Source organism: Platichthys flesus, chromosome 1, assembly GCF_949316205.1.
Source record: "Platichthys flesus chromosome 1, fPlaFle2.1, whole genome shotgun sequence".
Taxonomy (NCBI): Eukaryota; Metazoa; Chordata; class Actinopteri; order Pleuronectiformes; family Pleuronectidae; genus Platichthys; species Platichthys flesus.
Genome location: NC_084945.1, coordinates 25,798,045 through 25,816,825, shown reverse-complemented (window position 1 = coordinate 25,816,825; position 18,781 = coordinate 25,798,045). Strand labels below are relative to the sequence as shown.

General features: G+C 42.8%; 1 protein-coding gene across 1 annotated transcript in view; it reads right to left on the bottom strand.

Moving 5' to 3' along the window:
- The window catches only part of itfg1 (integrin alpha FG-GAP repeat containing 1), a 140,924-nt gene that overhangs the window by 10,735 nt on the left and 111,408 nt on the right, over positions 1-18,781 (bottom strand). The window contains exons 15-17 of the mRNA XM_062390039.1: positions 9,290-9,414; positions 5,171-5,253; positions 4,253-4,370 (exon numbers count right to left, since the gene is read on the bottom strand). Coding sequence (XP_062246023.1) covers positions 4,253-4,370; positions 5,171-5,253; positions 9,290-9,414 — 326 coding nt within the window. The remainder of the gene's footprint in view (positions 1-4,252; positions 4,371-5,170; positions 5,254-9,289; positions 9,415-18,781) is intronic.

Below are 18,781 nucleotides of genomic sequence, written 5' to 3'. Positions count from 1 at the left end.
AGCTTCAGAAGACACAAGATTGAGATGGATTGAGTTCATATATGATGGCAACGTTCCTGCTACCACTTTGAATCGGACTGTTTTATCACTCTGGGCCAATATAACAACGGATTCTTGAAAAGGTGGTTATTGAAAGAGGGGTCGGTGCCATCTTTCCATCGCAATACTGAAGACGAGGGAAATGTAAGTATTTTTTTTAAATAATTCTGGTATTTGCTTCTTTTAGACATTTTGTGTGGAGGCTAGTGCCGTTAGCATGTTGTGCTGTGTGTGAGGGGGTGGGGGGCTAGTATGTAGTGGTGGGGGATAGGTAGAGACTTTACAGGAGTTTTCATGTTCGACTGTTAATAACGTTATTGAACAATTAATGAGGATGGCTGGAGAGTCTTAGCGAGAAGACGGCGTCGGAGTCCACGGTGAACGGTGTTCGCATGGCAGGTTCATGAGTGTTGTGCTCTTCACGCGCTTTCCCCCCCTCCGCTCACGTGTGCCTAGTAGCTGCTGTAGCTGGAAGTTAGCTAAGGGCGCCGGCTGTGAGTAGCTGCCACGGGGCGCTGGCCGTGAGCAGCTGCCACGGGGCGCAGGCCGTCAGCAGCTGCCACGGGACGCCGGCCGTCAGCAGCTGCCACGGGGCGCAGGCCGTCAGCAGCTGCCACGGGGTGCCGGCCGTCAGCAGCTGTCATGGGGCGCCGGCCATGAGCAGCTGCCACGGGGCGCAGGCCGTCAGCAGCCGTTAGCATGTTGTGCTGTGTGTGAGGGGGTGGGGGGCTAGTATGTAGTGGTGGGGGATAGGTAGAGACTTAACAGGAGTTTTCATGTTCGACTGTTAATAACGTTATTGAACAATTAATGAGGACGGCTGGCGAGTCTTAGCGAGAAGACGGCGTCGGAGTCCACGATGAACGGTGTTTGCACGGCAGGTTCATGAGTGTTGTGCTCTTCACGCGCTTTCCCCCCCTCCGCTCCAGGTGCCTAGTAGCTGCTGTAGCTGGAAGTTAGCAAAGGGCGCCGGCTGTGAGTAGCTGCCACGGGGCGCTGGCCGTGAGCAGCTGCCACGGGGCGCAGGCCGTCAGGAGCTGCCACGGGGCGCTGGCCGTCAGCAGCTGCCACGGGGCGCTGGCCGTCAGCAGCTGCCACGGGGCGCCGGCCGTCAGCAGCTGCCACGGGGCGCCGGCCGTCAGCAGCTGCCACGGGGCGCAGGCCGTCAGCAGCTGCCACGGGGCGCAGGCCGTCAGCAGCTGCCACGGGGCACCGGCCGTCAGCAGCTGTCACGGGGCGCCGGCCGTGAGCAGCTGCCACGGGGCGCCAACCTCACTACAAAAGTACAGGTTTGTTTACCCTCAGTTACTTCGTCATGTCATTGATTGTGTCTCCGTGTGAACGTTGTAACAGCATCTCATTTGTTGTGACTCCATGGATACTGAATGTCTGTTTTATCATAGGCACACAGAAAACTGTGCTGCACTGATGTCGGTGTTGGGACCTCAGCTGTAAGAGACCTCGCTTGGAGGAGGGACAGGACAACCGAAGTATGGACTTCGGAGAGCCACAGGATGCTACCTATGATCCTGATGACTCGATCACAGTCTTGACTGAGTCAGCAGATGTGACGTGAGTGACTCAATATTTAATCTAAACATTTCAATAATCAGATAGATTACCATCCTACACTTTTTTAGCTGTTGCAGCCTTTTGGTGAAATCTTTGTCTTTCTAATAGAATGGAATCTTCCAACCCTGTTCATAAGACACCCTCATATATTATCTATGAAAACTGCCTCCTGGAGCTGTGTCCTGTGGTTCGGCGAGGGACAGATGTAATATATAAGAAGGGCGAGTGCACAGCAAAGCCGGTGAAAGCAGATGCAACCTTCCGTGATTCTCACAGGCTTTATTTAAAATCCAAACATACAACAGAATGTGAAACATAAATAACATCAATTAACTGCTGTCTCTAAATGGTCTTCACGATTTAAAGACCATTTATTTATCGTCTTCACGATAAATAGAATAAAATAATTATAAAAAGAAAGTAATAAATACAAAAAGTGCAAAATGTCCAACTTTTTCCCCCAATTTGTATTACAGATTACGTGGATAACCTGTTGGACCTCATCTTTCACGAGGTTTTTCAGGACACGGCCCCATATGTGAATGAGGTGCTGAAGATCTCAAAACCGGAGGATCTCTCTGCCAAGTATGAGAAACCTGACAAGCAGGAAGTTATAGCCAGCTATGTGTCGAGTTTCAATCAAGGGCAGGTCTGAACCCTGCATAACTTCCCTGAGCATCAGGGAACACTATGCGTATCTGGAGCACCACTCAGGAGGGCAGGACCACCCTGGTTCTCCGGCCCATAGGGCCTCAACACCAGCTCACAAAGCTTCTGTACGCCAAATACATATAACGGCTGAGCAAAGTTTACATTGTATTTAGAGAATAAAAGGTGACACACAAATATAAAGTGTTCCTTTGTTTACAGTATGGCTACTGATGGCACAAATTGTATTTTTGTAATCAATGTTTTCATTATACTTGGTATGTTTAAAAAGCTCTGTGGCAATCTTTCTGACAATAAAAGTTTATAGAAACAGTTGTGTGCTTTCAATGTTCTATATGTAACATGTCAACACTTGACACGTGTAAGATGAGCAGTTAGCAAAGTAATACACAGAGAAGAGTAATTTATGTATTTTATTCCTCAGTCATAATTTTATTGCAGAAATGACTGATATCTCATGCATAAAAAAAACAAAACTTACTGCTCTATTCCTCTTGGACGTAAAGGCCCATAATCTGCCCTATAGATGTTGAATGCATTCTGTAGTGAGAACACATTCAAACACATGTCCTACACCTCCATGAGAGGGGGGAGGGGTGAGAAGGGGGAGGGATGAAAGGGGTGAAAGGGGGTGGGGTAAGATGGGGGCGGGGTGAGAGGGGGGCGGGGCCCTCAAAACAGCTTGATCTGAGGAGGTCTGTTTTAGACAGAGTAAAAAGGTGCTGTTTTAAATGATCCTTGGGGTATTTTTACCAAAAAATGTTACAGACATTTCATTAAGACCCCAAGGAACCATATCAACTGTGGTGAAATGGGCATAATATGTCCCCTTTAAATTTTATTCTCAAAAACCTAATGTCTTTAGAAATTAAATGTTGTAAATCTATGCACAGTGATCGATTTGTCCTTGTGTCTACAAACCTTTCATTTTGTCTGTCCTAACATGCAAGATTTCATCTCAAGTGAAGTCCAATGCCTACGAGTGAACAGCTTTTTTATTTTCACTTTTCTTTTACTTCCCCTCATTATCCTCAAAAGGCTCCACAATGCCTTCAACCCCCCCCCCCCCCCCAACTCGTCTCTCCTCCCATCCACCTGATCCGACCCCGCTATATCTAGACGCTGGGTTCATGCACCAGCCATGTTCTTTTGGGTGCAGAGTTGGTTTAGATGAAGCTGATGCTCTCCGTTGTTTCCCAGAAAGAAGACAATTAGAGTGCTTCTGTGTGTGTAACATGGTGTCCTGCTCAAAGACACACACACACACACACACACTACGTGCACACACTAGCACAGCAGATGGCTAGGAGAAGATGGCAGTGACTTGCTGTACCACTCAGCCCAGCAGTCAGCATTACCACAGTGCAAAACAAGACAATCCCCCAAAAATATTTAATGTTTTGAGAATCCGAGGTAACTAATGTTTGTGTCTTTGTGTCTTCCACCACGCTATGTCAGGGTACATTTTGCCGCGACTGCACCGTGTTACTCAAACAACAACTGAACCAGGAGAAGCTGTAGCACAGAACACGCATGAAAACCTGTACAGGCTCCCAGTGGGGTGCATTTATGGCTGTAGTGAGCGGCAGATCTGCCATGCTCAAAGGACAAAAGTAGGCAATTACTGCTGAATGTCCTTCCCGGTTGTGGCCAGGGGAGAGCGAGACTGATAGACGGAGAAAGGAAACGAGAGAGAGAGAAAGCATGTATGTGTGTCTCAATGGGAGGCTAGAGGAATACAGGATGGGGACAGTGAGACCCATCTGCTGCTTGTTGTTACCAATCTGCTCTCTCACTCCCACTTACACACGCACACACACGCACACGCACACACACACACACACACACACACACACACACACACTCACACACTCACACACTCACACACACACAATCACTTGGAAGCAGTAAATCATCAGGAAGAGGCCAGCATTAACTACAACTCTCTGTGTGTGCACGTATGTGTCCTCACCTTCTCTTTCCAATGCAGGATGCCAATAATGACGAGGATGAAGACGCACACTCCTATCAGTGCGATGGCCGTCAGTAGCACACTGTTGCTAGGAGTCAGGTACAGTTTAGCGCTCCAACTATAGAAAGAGAGAGGGGCAGGAAAAAACATTGTAGTTACACAATGGTGCGCACTAGCAGAGATACTATCAAAATTAAGATAAAATAAATGAATGAACATCTTCACTTGACAGTTAAACGAAAGCTGGGCTCCATTGCTGATTCACGGGAACTGTGATTCCAGCAATTAAGCTTCTTTGATATGTTAAATATATCATACTATAATTTACCAAATGATAATGTATGTAGGACGAATATCAATGTACCAGTTTTTTATTTAGTTGGTTCTCACTCGTGGTGTGTATGTGGGCGCGTTTGTGTGTGATGGCAAGTCTGGCAAGCTTGGTGAGTACACAAGTGCTATGTGGAACTGGAAGAGGGAGCACAGGCATGTGTGTGTGTGTGTTTGTGTGTGTTCGTCTGTGTTGAATAGCCATCTGGAGCTCCTCCTGGGGTTTGGGCTACATGTGAACAATGATAACAGGAGAATAAGTGGTATGTGATGAGAGAGTGTGATAGTGTGGCTGTGTGTGTGTGTGTGTGTGTGTGTGTGTGTGTGTGTGTGTGTGTGTGTGTGCGAGAGGGGAGAGAATTATTTTCCAGCTCACAATTGGGCAACGGTTTTGTAACGATACACAGAGAGTAAATCTGTATTGAGCTCAGGTAACGTTAACTTCAATATGTGGCTAAGTGGTATCAGATGAGTGGCAAAAAGCATAAATGGGTCCGCCTGGAATAAATTGACTCTGCTTTGAACAATGAAAAATGGGCACATGTATAGTTCATTTGTGCTGTGTAATATCTTTGAGTGTGTGTGTACCTGTGGGGCTGGTCGTGTGGGAAGGGGATGACGATGAGCTGAGAGTTGGGAATGATGGCCGTCCACTCCTTCATCCTTATCTCCTGGAGAGATTGAAAAACACACATAAATTCAGCGTGCACATATCTGGTGATAGAATATAGTAGCAATACAAGCAATCTTGTGCAGATTTCCATATGAAACACACACACACACAGACACACTAACAATATGTATGTTAAGTCCTCTGGGGCGGAGTAAGAGAGTCCCATGGTTTTTTCTAAGCTACCGTGAAGTGGCTATTTAAAGCTGTAGGTGTATGACACGGACAACCTGCTACTTGAAATAAATGAATGTTGCTTTGGGGAGCAGCTATGTTCCCCCGACGTGTTTGTGTGTGTGTGAGAGCTGTGGTGTGTATATCTGCATGTGCGATGAAGTATTTCAGTGGCTGCGAGTGAGTGCTCAGCGTCCTGCCGAACAAGTCGTTATCTCAGTCTTCAAACACAAACTCTGAGGTGGCTCAGAATAATTACTGTCACAACAATTTCTTTCAAGCTCTCCAGCAATGACTAACTTGATTCTCATCCATCAGAATGATATTGATAGACATGTAATCCAGTTGATTGTATTATTTAATAAGACCGGAGGAAAGAAACTAACAAGGAACCGTTGCACAAAGTCACATCTGAGGGAACAGGTTATTAGAAGTGTAAGTCGAGATATTCTGAGAATTGATTATACATTGTAAAGTAATATGAAAATAAACACAGCGACCAAGATAATCTGAGATAAGCTATTGGCAGAAAACTATATAAGTTTGTTGCTCACTTATTACAATAACCGTTCATCTTATCATCTTTACACTTGGCATGTGTATGTTTAACGGCCCAAGGAATTGCAGTGTCAAATTTGTTTCAAATTTAACTTGTGATATGATCACTATAAATAAACTTTGAATACAGAGGAGACCAAACTCTGTAGCAGCAGCTTAGGATGTTTTACATGACAACAGCCCATTCACGGTTCTGCATAATGAGTGGAGCTGAACTTTGAATAAACTGGTGAACAGCTCTTTGTGAAGCAGCACTGGTGCAGCTTCTGTACTTACTGTGCCTCTATCACTGCAGGTCACTTTTACAGTTTCAGAAAGAAAAATGCAAACCAGCATCACCACAGGCCAAGTAACCAGCCCATTCCAAACACGCAGGTTTCGAATGGTCCCTGCACTATAAAAAACTCATGAAACATAATACACACGTCACATTTGCTTGCACCTACTCAACACTTTCCTAACATTGGTTTTGGTTTTTACATGGTTTTCTTTTGTGTTTACTTCAAATTTGTCTTTCTTCTGTCCACTTCTTCTTTTATTGTTATTAATTAATCAATAGAGACAGATCCATGAAAGGCGCACGATCATTGTAGTTGAGGGAGGAATCCTCTGGAAGATATTATCGGCCACTCAATTTACAAAGAAATAGAGATAAAAGTTGATGTTTTTGAACATGAACAAAAATACGGATGTGCAGCTGGTCTGGACCCAATGTCCACCTCTGTGAATCCAGAGCTGCTTAAGGTATAATGTTATTGCACGTATTGGCAATGACTGTTGATGTTTTTTTGTATCTTTGTAGTGTGGGAAGTCCCCCCCAACGGGGACAAATAATTAATTAATCAATCAATAAATCAACTTTTATTTGTATAGCCCACATTCAGAAATCGCAATTTGTCTCACCGGGCTTAACAAGATGAAATATCCTCTGCCCTGCAGGTAAAAGTTAATTGATTCTATCTATCTATCTATCTATCTATCTATCTATCTATCTATCTATCTATCTATCTATCTATCTATCTATCTATCTGTGTAGGTAATAGTGAGACTTTTACTGACTTTGAAGACTCCACCATAAGTTCACCATCAGGATCTTAACTGCAGTAATTTGCAGCACAGTCTTTGATAACAGTTTAACTTTTCAACTAAAATTTTCAGTTTTGCAGCCTTAATGCTCAGCATCTAGTGATAACATCCAATATAGGACACAGAATGTACTCAACCTCTGCGTACAGTGCTTTGATATCTGGGAAAACCCAGCATCATCATCAGATTTGGTCGGTCTTCTATCACGTTTTCCTGAGTCAGATTTTGTCTTGAGTTTTGATGCTGCCGCTTTCTATCCAAGGCACATCAGGGGTTAAGAGTTCAAAGTGGTTAAGATATATTAATAGGGGGCGGGCCATCATATCAGCAATTTGAAAGCTCAATCATGCCCTTTACTGGGAGGAATAATTAATTTCCAGATCTACATTTGGCAGAACGTGGAAGTGCCACTGCTCTTTAATTGCGACTCTCCGCTCTCCTTCAATTGCGAGGAACTACATCTTGAAGCTATTTTGAATAAGCGTGCAGCAACAGCATTGCTTTTTACATAACGAGCACATTTCCGCCGCCAGCCATTGTCGCTTAGCTCTTGGAAAGCGCTGCCACCGGTGCGGCAACTGGCGGGGGAGCAGAGCTGGAGACGAGTCAGACCGCACCGCTGCTGCCTGGGAGCAGATCCGATCTGGCTGTTTGGAAGAAAAAAGTGTTCCCAAGTCTTCAGAGGGAAAAAGAGAGACTCTGGTTCAAAGCCAGGGAAACTGGCACAGTGATGAGAGAGCGAGGAAGACAAACGCAGAGATGGAGGGTGAGCAAGACACAGAGAAAGAGTGAGAGTGACAAGTAGGGGACTGATTAGTGAAGTAAACCACTTTGAGCAGCAAAGGGAATCCCCAGGGTGGAAAATAAGTGAACAGGAGGAGAGGGGCTGAATAAGAGAGAGGAATGATTGGACAGAAGATGGAAGATTTACAAGTATATTTTACAAAACCTCTCCCTCTGCGAAACAGCAGGCAGGAACTCTAAGTTTGGAGGAGAAAATTGCAAAGGGCACAGTGGGGAGGAAAGTGAGAGAATGAAAGCAGGACAGAAATAAAGACAGAGACATAAAACAAAAGGAAGAAAGAGAGATGAAGAGAGTTGACGAACCTGCCTACTGAGCAGGGTGCTGTGGCGGTCAGGATTTTGAAGCCTTCCCCTATCTCCTAAAGACCTCTCTAAAGCTTCTCCTCCTCATTACAGGTAGATCTGATGGAGTTACTCCAATTCCCAAGTCCCTCTCGGTAAAAAAAAAAAAAAATCTACTCTGCATAATGGACCACATATTTAGGCATTCATTAATTCACTTTGTAGAAGATATGGGCGAGGAGGAGGCAAAACGAAGGGGGAGAAAAAATATCAGATTTCTTTGCATAGAAAAACAGGAGTGTGTGGAAAGGGGACAACAAAGAAGCTTGTTTGAGATGAGTGTTCTCTGTGCACTACAGTCTCCGAGTCATGGACCGACCTATCTGCAATTCTAATCAGCTGCTTGACGAAGACCTCGGTACCACACGGAAGGGAAAAAAAGGGCCCTGTCGTGCCTAATACACAGCGTGACAAGTGCAATGTGAGCGAGAGAGAGAGAGAGAGAGAGAGGGGGAACATAAGAGATGAAGAGTGAGAGTGCTGAGCTGAGGAGAGCTGACATTTGAGGAAGTGTAGTGTAGAAATGTAGCTGACGAATAGATTAAAACCATTAAACCAATCAATTATTTACTAGATTTATATAGGCAAGCTTGTAGATTGACAGAAGGCACATACACACCGGGCCCCATCCAAAGAGTCATTCATACATCCTCCATAATCACAGGCCTGTTAAATAAAGATATGTTTGCAGAATCCAGTGAGGGGGCTCACTGCACCGTTATCATTTCCCCAAGTAATGTCATCAATCACGCCATTCAGTATGGACAGGACTGAAAAGTTGTGGAGGGAAATCACTGATCTGCTGAGGTATGACTTCATTAGACTCCTGAGTGGCCGGATACATGATCTAAGATATCTAATAGGAAATAAGTATTTAGATGCAGCTTGTGCCCAGTGGGTTGAGTTTATTTTAGTTTGGTTGAGAGTCCTACCTTCCTTTTCTCAATCTGTGGACGCATGCAAACACCTCTATGAAAGAACATGCTTTAAATTTAAAGAACGTACAGCCTGTAGCAGTTCTGCAGGAGTGCTGTGAAGTGTTGGAGGGATATAACACGCTCATATTTCCTCACCGTGTCTCCAGGCCGCCGGGGGATGCCGACAAAAAGGTGGTCCAGGAAGTTGGCGCTGCGTCCAAGGCCCAGCACTGTGTAGGGCAGCTGCAGGGAGAAGTGAGCAGACTGACTCAACTGACCGGCTGCAAAAGTGAAAAGGAGAAAAGACTGTGGTCAATAAAAAAGGATGAATTCTAATGACATGGAACAACAGCAGGATGCTTATCGCAGAGGGGGCTTTTGCCTTATTATTATTTTAAACTGCCACTTTTTTCCATTTGACTTTTAGTGAGTTAGTTATTCCATCACTTTGTTAACTCCACCAATGAGCTGATGATGTTTTCACCCCTGCCCTTTTGATTGTTTGTTGCTTTGTTTGTTTTTTTCTTTCTTTGGAATTGCAAGATAGGGCACTCTAACATAGTTTCAGACCAAAATACAATGGCTCTGACCAGAGGCATAACTCAACCAAGACCCAGCATTCCCCGCTGCATTCTTGGTGGAGTTATGCCTCAATCGCGCTGCACCAAATTTCACACACAAATGCTGAAAACCACCCCATCTCAAAAGTTAGATAAAGTGAAAAGAAACCCATTACCCTGATCTAGATCCACTTTAAAATCCAGTGGGTTCTTTCATGACCCATACCTTATGTGGGAGCATCCATATAGGTGAACTAGGTTATTGCATAAGGTGGCACTTTGGCATGGAGGTGAAATGTGTATTGCTGAGGAATGTTTCACTGGGCAAGAACTTTTTGAGGAGTTGTCTGAGGCAGGACTTTTGCTGCTATGAAGGCCCATGTACACTTCTGAAAGGTAAACTTTATTTGCTCTCTAGTCGTTTAAGATGCTGATGAAATTTGCCCACGCACATTTCTTGAATGTATATAAGATGCACATGAGAAAGTATTTAGGAGAGATTAGTATTGGTATTATCTAGTTTGAGAAGCGGAAATTTAATTATTTGGAAATAGCTGTGTATATGTACTGCCATGACTCATAATATGGATCCGCAAAATTCTGTCATGCCTCCTTAATACTGTTGGCACTTTGATCACTCTGGCGTTGCACTAGATTGCAGTGGTGATCTATTGCAGTAGCAGTAGTTGTTATTCGTAGAGTCATTTTTGCGTAATACTGCAAAAAAATAATTCATCTATACAAGTCTCCCCCAGGATTAATTCTTTAACTTTGGGGATCCATTAACATTTCCTTTTGTGAAATCATCAGGTCAATTCTTACGGGTCCAGTACTTTAAGACCAACATTATGTCAGCATGCTAGCATACTAAACTAAGAAGGCTAACATGGAAACATTCTACCGGCTTCACCTCATCATGTAGGTGCGAGCGCAGCTGTAGACTCTTGTGACTGAAACGTTAATACACTTGAGTTTCATATGACACATGAATGTTTGTATTAAATACAAAACTTTGGCTCCGCTTAATTCAGAATTTTCTTCTTCTATTGGTAGTGCCGATACTTCATGCTGATCTCTCACCATTTTTAGTTACTATTTTGGACTTTTTCTTTTCTTAAAACACAAAAGGATTCTTATACTATTGTAGATGTAGATGTTTCACCCTGCTCATACGTAACCCAGGTCACACCCTTGCAATCATATTTTCAATCTTTTAAATATTTAAAATCGATCTTTATAATCATATGTTTTACATAGTAACTTCTGACGTTTATCTCATGATTATACAGCGCTTTGCTGCTCTTTCTTAACAGTTTGTGAAGAAAGCCGACTTCACATCTATAGCCTGTAAATTTGGTCCTGTTTTCCCAAAGAGACCATTCAAGTTTTACCTAATGCGATGTAATCAGCTCAAACCTAAGCTTGCCGGACCATGATTGTCAGGGAAAAGACAAAAACGTTCAAGTTAACGCACAGCAGGGGCGATGGAGCGAGAGGTACCGCAGCATTAGACCTTGTGTTCTGACATGAAGACGCATTATAAAAGATACAAATCAGAGCGAGACAACTGAGGCCAGGCCAGCACCTCTGCACCAGCCCCCCCACAGCATGCAGCGTCTCCCTCCTTACTGACTATTCTACTCCAAACCTTAGATTCCCGTCTCGTACTCTCTGTTCATCTCTCTCTCTCCTCTCCCCTGATACATCACTTCGATTTGGCCTTACTTGTTTCGCTTTCCCTCTGTCTCCTCCCTCCTGCTCGTACCCCACCCCACCCCTCCAGCTGCTGTATCTCTCGCCCACGCCACCCAACTCTGCCAAGTGCAGCCGACATAAATCAACCTCTACGTGGTAAACAAGGAGAGGGAAAGAGAGAGAGAAAGAGAGAGAGAGAGAGAGAGAGAGAGAGATGGAAGAAGGAGAGAGAGAAAGCCTCGAGGCAGCCAGTGATCAGAACTAATGTGGATGGACTGCATATCGCAGGCCGAGATGAGCAGAACAGTTTTGTTTCTCTCTCTCCCTCTTCCTCTCTCATCCCCTCTCCCTCTCTCTCTCTCTGTCTCTGTCTCACTCCATTTTCCTTAATCACTGCCTAACTTTAGCTCAGTTAAAACAGAGACATATCCTTCTCATCTGTACCTGGGTCCAGTCAGCCCAACTTAATGTTTCTCTCCTTCAATGTTCTTATGGCTGCCTTTTTACCTTGGGATCATCTCATTGACAGGGAAAGACAAGAGCAGTCAATGGTTGAAAGTTAGAAGCTAACTCAGGTAATAACCAGACGTGGCAGTTGTGAGGTGGTAGTGCATTAAAAGCCTGTCCATAACACTGAATGGACCCATCGACCTTCGCCCCTTTTACCAGAGAAAAGCTTTTCATGAGTCGTTTTTTTCTTAATCTGTTTTTTTCTTTACCTCTTGCTTGCTTTTAGCTCTATGTGTTCTTTTTTCCAAGCTTTTTACTGCTGGGTTATAGTGTTGTGACGAAGCAGCATAATTGCCATTATTCCACACCGCAGATAGCGAAAAAGAGAGCGGAGAGAGAGACGAAGAGCATGGTCATGGAGATGGACTAGTATATAATCTCCCGAATTCTAACAGACGCTGAAAATGAAACCTGGGGTGTCTGACATTTACTGAGAGGTTCATGTGTGTGTGTGAGTGGGTTTGGGCAGGAGAGCTGCACCAGGGCTGTAAAGTAGAAAGCTGTGTTCTGCTGTAGGAGCTATGATGTACAGATGATTTTAAATCATAACCTGCTTAGTTTACTGACAAGTAGGAGGATGTAAGGTGAGATTTACACAGTCAAGACCAGGGGTCTCATTTATAAAACAGTGCGTGGGATTCATACTAAAAGTGTGAGTGCGCACAAAAGTCGGAAATGGCATACGCAAAAGAAAATTCAGATTTATAAAACCATACACAGGCACGCCTGAACGTAATGTTCACTTTATAAATCACAGTCCACCTGGAAACGTTCGTACGTGGATCTGCCTTCAAGTCCACCCTCCACAAGCCCATTTTCAACCATAAATGTTCAATGCAAAGCATGTCATGAATATTCAATTATTCTGCTGACCAATTGGGTTTCCACCCTAAGTCATGACAGAGTCATGACATCAAGCAATGAGAAGAGGAAGCTAAACTTTCTGACACTGACTTTGATGTGTTTGTTAGTGAGGTGGAGGTGAAGAATGATTTTATGGGACAGCAGTGATGAAGAAAATACACTGATTCTCTGCTGCTGCTGTGGATCACAGTGAGTGAGAGTGAGTATGAAAGAAAGAACGGCGCCTGAAATAAAAAAAGATCCAATTCAAAGGTGGAGGCAGAAAAAAAAACACCCTTTTAGAATTTGAGGAAACTTGTTGTATTGTCTATTCGTATTTTAATCATCCAAAACTGCAGGATTATTAAATTCAGAGACAGCTGTGAAGTCCCCAATCTATAGAATTTAACAAATTTATTATTATATGCTCGTGTTTGAACTGGGATGGTTTGGTTCCGTTGGTCGATCTGTATGATACTGGATTCAGTTCAGGGCAAGGATTACAGATCACAGATCAATAGAATCTATATTAGATGATCCTCCTCATTCCTCCCTTCGCATGCATCCATCACGCAGTATCACGCACCAGTGTCACATCAGTATTTATTTATTAACAGGCATTCGGACTGATTACCTCAGATCTGCGGATCCTTACCTCCACTCTGGAATATTATTTGGAAAGTTTCTTTATTTCTTGTAAGAGATCTCAATTGCGCTCCGTGCGCCTGATGGCACAGTCACATTCACTGCAGTGATTTGATGAGTCTTTGACAGAGTTAGAAGATATTATTAAAAACTTAGAATGACTCTCTCTGTAACTCCGCTGTTTAATGGAATCTGAACATAATTTGATGTAAGTTGTTATATTTTTCGATTAAAAGGTTTGTGTGGAACAGATTTGTCCCGCGAGCACAACTAAGCAGTTGGTTTTATTGTCAATGAGTAAGTGGATCAATAATCTGGTTCAGTCAACTCACGTCTGCATCGCCACTTGCCCGTCTCCAAAACGTTCATACGCATGGGTCTGAGTTTGCGTGGAAATCTGTACAATTTCCCAACAAGTTTGTTTTTATAAATCCTAACGTTTGCATGAGAAGTGGCCTACGTACGTTTCAGGCCCCGTTTTGTGCTTACGCAACGGTTATAAATGAGACCCAAGGAGTATCTAGACAGTTGCACATATTGTGTTCAGAGGGGTCTGAGCTTCAGCAGTTTGAAATAAAACAATGGATAGTACATTAAAGTAGTTTAAAGTATCAAATCTTAGCTTTCATTTGAGTTGGTTAACAATTATATTGAACGACATGTGTGGGAGATACAGCCCCTTTAAAACATGGTGCTCAAATTTTACGGATTCCAAAGTAACTGTACAGATACACATGATTTAAAGAAATCCTCACATTAAGCAAACACTAGGTAGTTTTATACCTTACAATAACAGTTTCAAAATCATTTTGATGATACATAAACTTACAATAGGGGGAATGGCATTTATGTCATAGCAACAGTGCCCCCTGGACAATATATAACTTTGGTACATCGTGCTGAAACATAACGACCTGCTTTATGGCAAACGTCACACACCAACAATGAGAGCCGGGGCTATCAGCAAGCTCTTAGAGACAACTACCTCGCTATTCTCAGTTAGGCCATCCTGGTACAGCCCCCAAAGAAACCGAAAGGACATTGTCAAAGTACACGAAAAAGAGGAAAAGAGACAGGGAACAAGATAGAAACCGAAGAGTGAACATCTGAGCATATTTCACTCTGCAAGAGCTAAAGAGGCCAAAGGATGCTGGAATGATGATGACATGGAGTGCTTACTATTGGACAAGCCAGTCGTTAATGCTCTGCCTGAAATAAGTGAAGAAGTTGACTTGATAGTTTACCGTCATATGCCAGGTAAACCGATTTCAATGGAGGTTTAGCAAGTTAACCACTTGCTTGCTTGCTGTGTTAGCTTGTATGCTACTGTTCCACTGAAACATTTACAGCCACACCCCAAAAACCTTGTCAGACGACATGATTCTTTGGCTTCCGAGGTGGCCGGTTTGTTCTCTGTGAACTTGTCAACAACGTATGTGTTTAGAGCTTTAGCGTAAATGGGGAGGCTCAGACCGCGAATCATATTTACAGTGAATTACACATCCCACATCCCAAACTTGCATTCTCTTCATCTTCCCTGGTGATAATCTCCCTGAGCATCACTGCAGCTAACCTTTATTCAAAAGGAAAATCAAGATGTCCTGTCGCCATACACACATAATGTTTATCTACATATTTAAAAAGTGTTCTTTCCAGGGTAAATGTTATATTCCTCTAAATTACTCACATTGAAACATTTTGGAGTCTTACTAAGACCTGCTGGCCCTAGAGTGGGAGTAAAGATATGGATGAAAGTGTAAAGTATGGTCACACCCACTAACGTTGCTTAAATTGAGATTTCTCTCCATTACTACATTACCAGTTTTTTTTTACTTAGCTAGCAATAAAGCATTCTCAGGATTTTCTAAGAGCCACCAGTTTGAGATACTGCAGGTGACAGGCGGCACCTCTCCAACTGCTAAGTGAGGTTACAAGTCTTTGCACTGCTGAACCCTGTTGTTCACAGAGTCAATGCTGTTGTTCAGCATTAACTAACATCACGGTTGCTCATGGAATGAATGAAAAAAGATCCTTTGTGGCCTGACAGTGACCCAACCCTTGCAGGGACATACATGTGGGACAAAGGCTGGGGGTGTGAAGGAAGTGGAGGTGGTAAAGATAGCTACTAGATCTGACCAATTAAACCTCACAGCCAATAACCTTTCCTTTTAGTTTCACTGCCCACGTTGATTACATCTAATCCCTGAAACCAATTCCTGTGTTTATTATGAACCATGATGAGGTCTTTGTGGTCATGTCATTTCTTTTGGGCACTGACCTGAGATGGATCAGCCAGAAGAAGCAGTTCTAAGCAGCTCAGTGCTCCACACTGAACCTCGTTGGGCTCAACAGGACAGGATTTTTGAGGGGATTGGACCTTCAAAGCCATCTTGGTTTGATGTTTCTGACAGACTGCTGCTTTGTGGTGGATGGCTTGCACTTGGCCACTCAGCAGGGTGATGTGGCTCTGAGTCTGTGCGCATGATGGAGGATCAAGCAGGGTAACGTTGTAGACGGGGAGCCTGGCTTAGCATCTGCTGAGTGCTGTGTATATGTGTGTGTGTGTCTGAGTGGACTGGCTTGGAAATGTGGCCATGGCTGGAACGAAGCCATTTCACAACATGGGAAGGCTGGCAAAAGGGTATTATATAGAGCAGTGTTTCAGAGTGTTTCTGTTTTGTGTGTGTGTGAGAGTGTGAAGGAGAGTGTGTTGGTGTATTTCTGTCCTATTTCCCTACAGCAAAGCCAGTGGAGGCCTTTGCAGAGAATTTTACCATGCACCCACAACTGACAGCCGCCAATTCATCTCATTGGAGACAAAGCATCGCACACGCAAACTTAAACCACACTTTAAAAATAGTCTTCAGTCTCCACCTTCAAGCTTAATGATTTTAGTTCTTTGGAAAGGAAACAAGTTTCAACACAAAAACACACCTATACCTGTGTCTTCAGGACTTCAGAGAGCATAACATTGAGTCTAATAGATTTTTTCTGGAGATTTAATCTAACATTAACCAGTTACTGCTTACCTAACCCTAAACCTCACCCTTAAAAACATCGACTTAATTTTAATAAGGAAGACAAGTGCCCATAATGGTACTATGTAAACAGTTTCCCCACCACATGACATAATGCCTGGACCAAACACAATCACACACACTCACACACAGGGAAAAACACACATGAGTTGGTAAAAACTATTTCATAAAGGTTAGAAAAGGAGATAAGATGGCAATTTGCCATCAGAGAAAGAGGAAAAAGAAAGATAAAATTCACAGAATGAAGTCGAAGATTCTCTTTTAAGAATCTTGCCATTAGTGCTGGATCTGGGGACAGCTCTGGTGGCTTTCATCATTATGGGAATGGGTTTAGATTATAATTATGCTGTTGGTAAATTTACAGCATCTATCTACTAATTCCAAAAATCGATGTGTCTTTCTGTCTGTCTGTATGTCGAACACATATGCCAAGAAGCATTATTTTAATCAGCTTCACACATGGCATTTGTATTTTAATAGTCCGAGGAGTTGCTGAATATGGGTCGACATGCAATATTTTCATTACTTATCAATTTTAAATACAAAGACAAAAAGCACTTTTTAGTGTCTGTGGACTGAGTTAATAGTCCAGGCAAAGTAACCCATTTTTGAGGCAGTTTTCAGGTTAGAGGCCAGTCTAAAAGCAACTTTGACATCACCCATTGGCAGTGGGATGATTGGATGAAAATTATTTGTCATACATTTGAATGGTGTTTCTGCCTATGCAAATTAGGACATATTGAATAAATGTGTAGCTCATGTGCATATTAAAATTAATTTCAAAAGAAACTTGTAATACAAAAAAAGTTACCTTTTATGTATACTTTTACCATGTAAAGTTTTATTGCGGTAGGAGTAAAGGAAAAAATTAAGCCTATTTGAGTGTATTTTGGGCATATTCGATTTGTGTATGGCTCATTTGCATATTCAAATACATTTTCAAAGAAACTTGTAATACAAAAAATGTTACTTGTCATAGGTACTTTCATTGTGTAAACTTTAATTTTGATAGGCTTAAAGGAAAAAAATAGCCCCATTGGGATGTATTGTTGCATCGCCTTATTGGCACACATCTCGGATTGATGAGAATAAAACATATTTCCTCAACTAGGATTTCTTAGGAATTTTAGTATGTTGTTCTGGACACCTCATAAAAATGATCTATGCTGAAAAATTATTTTACAATTAGTCTGTCGTAAAACGCTACTTTGTCTGGAGTATAAACGAGTCTTCTTTTATGTCCTCAGGTAACCTACAGCAGTTGTTGACCACTGGCAGCGATAATATCTGGCCCGCCGGATTATTCGATTATTTATATTTCATCATATCGGACTGACACAGACATTCACAGGTGTTGTGGGTCGTGATTACCTTCTCTTTAACAATTTGTCTGCAAAGTATAAGCACAATGTTTGTTCTATTGCTCAGATATTTTCTATTAAGACGAATTACAGGGCTTGCATTTTGAAGAGTTGTGAATTTGGGCCTGAATATTGTGTCTGAAATAGAGGTTTAAAACAGGCACCTATCCAACTGGTTATATTACAAAAATGCTTGTATGTTTTGACTTGCTTGTCAATAGTATAATATAATAGTGTACAAATGTCTCCATGGCTCTCTATCCCTAACACCTCACAAGCACTAAGTTCCTCTGTCGCCCGTCTACTCTTCAATCTCCCCTCTAGTCACTGCACCGTGAGTGACAGAGCCTTGAAAAGGAACGTAGCCGGCTCTTAAGGTCCGGAATGCTCTCCCCCAGCGTCTGTGACACATCTGCTGCTCCTTTTAAGATGCAATTAAAAGCTCACCTGGTAAGATGGGCCTTTCCTGGTACTTCATGAAGGGTAATCTCTTTTTATCGAAGTATGTTTCGTTGTTGTTGCTGTTTTTCCATCTTGTTTCTGAATTGTTATATTGATATTGTTAAGCGTCCTTACGTGTCTGGAAAGGTACTTAGAAAGCAAATTTATTCTCTTTTGTTTTATTGACTAAGATTAAATTGTTTTGTTTGTTGCAATGTGGAATCTGGATTTAGGATACATCACCTGCAGTAGTTTGTTGTGTGTGTGAAATAATTTTGATAGGTTCCCAAACTACTGTTTCACATTTCTCAAACAGCAGATATCCAGGTGGTGAAGACAGAATCGAGGATTTAGAGATATTAGGACTCCTATTGATATCGAGGCTAACAAACTCGTAAGTCCTAATGGGCATGAGAAGGCGATAGGCAAAACAAGTTAAAAACATCAGAGAGAAAAAAAGACACAGAGAGTGGACATGGATGCCTCTGAGGGAGCTTCAGCATCCTAAAGTGTGTGTCTGTGTGTGAGTGTCCATCTGCTGAGGTCTTATGACAC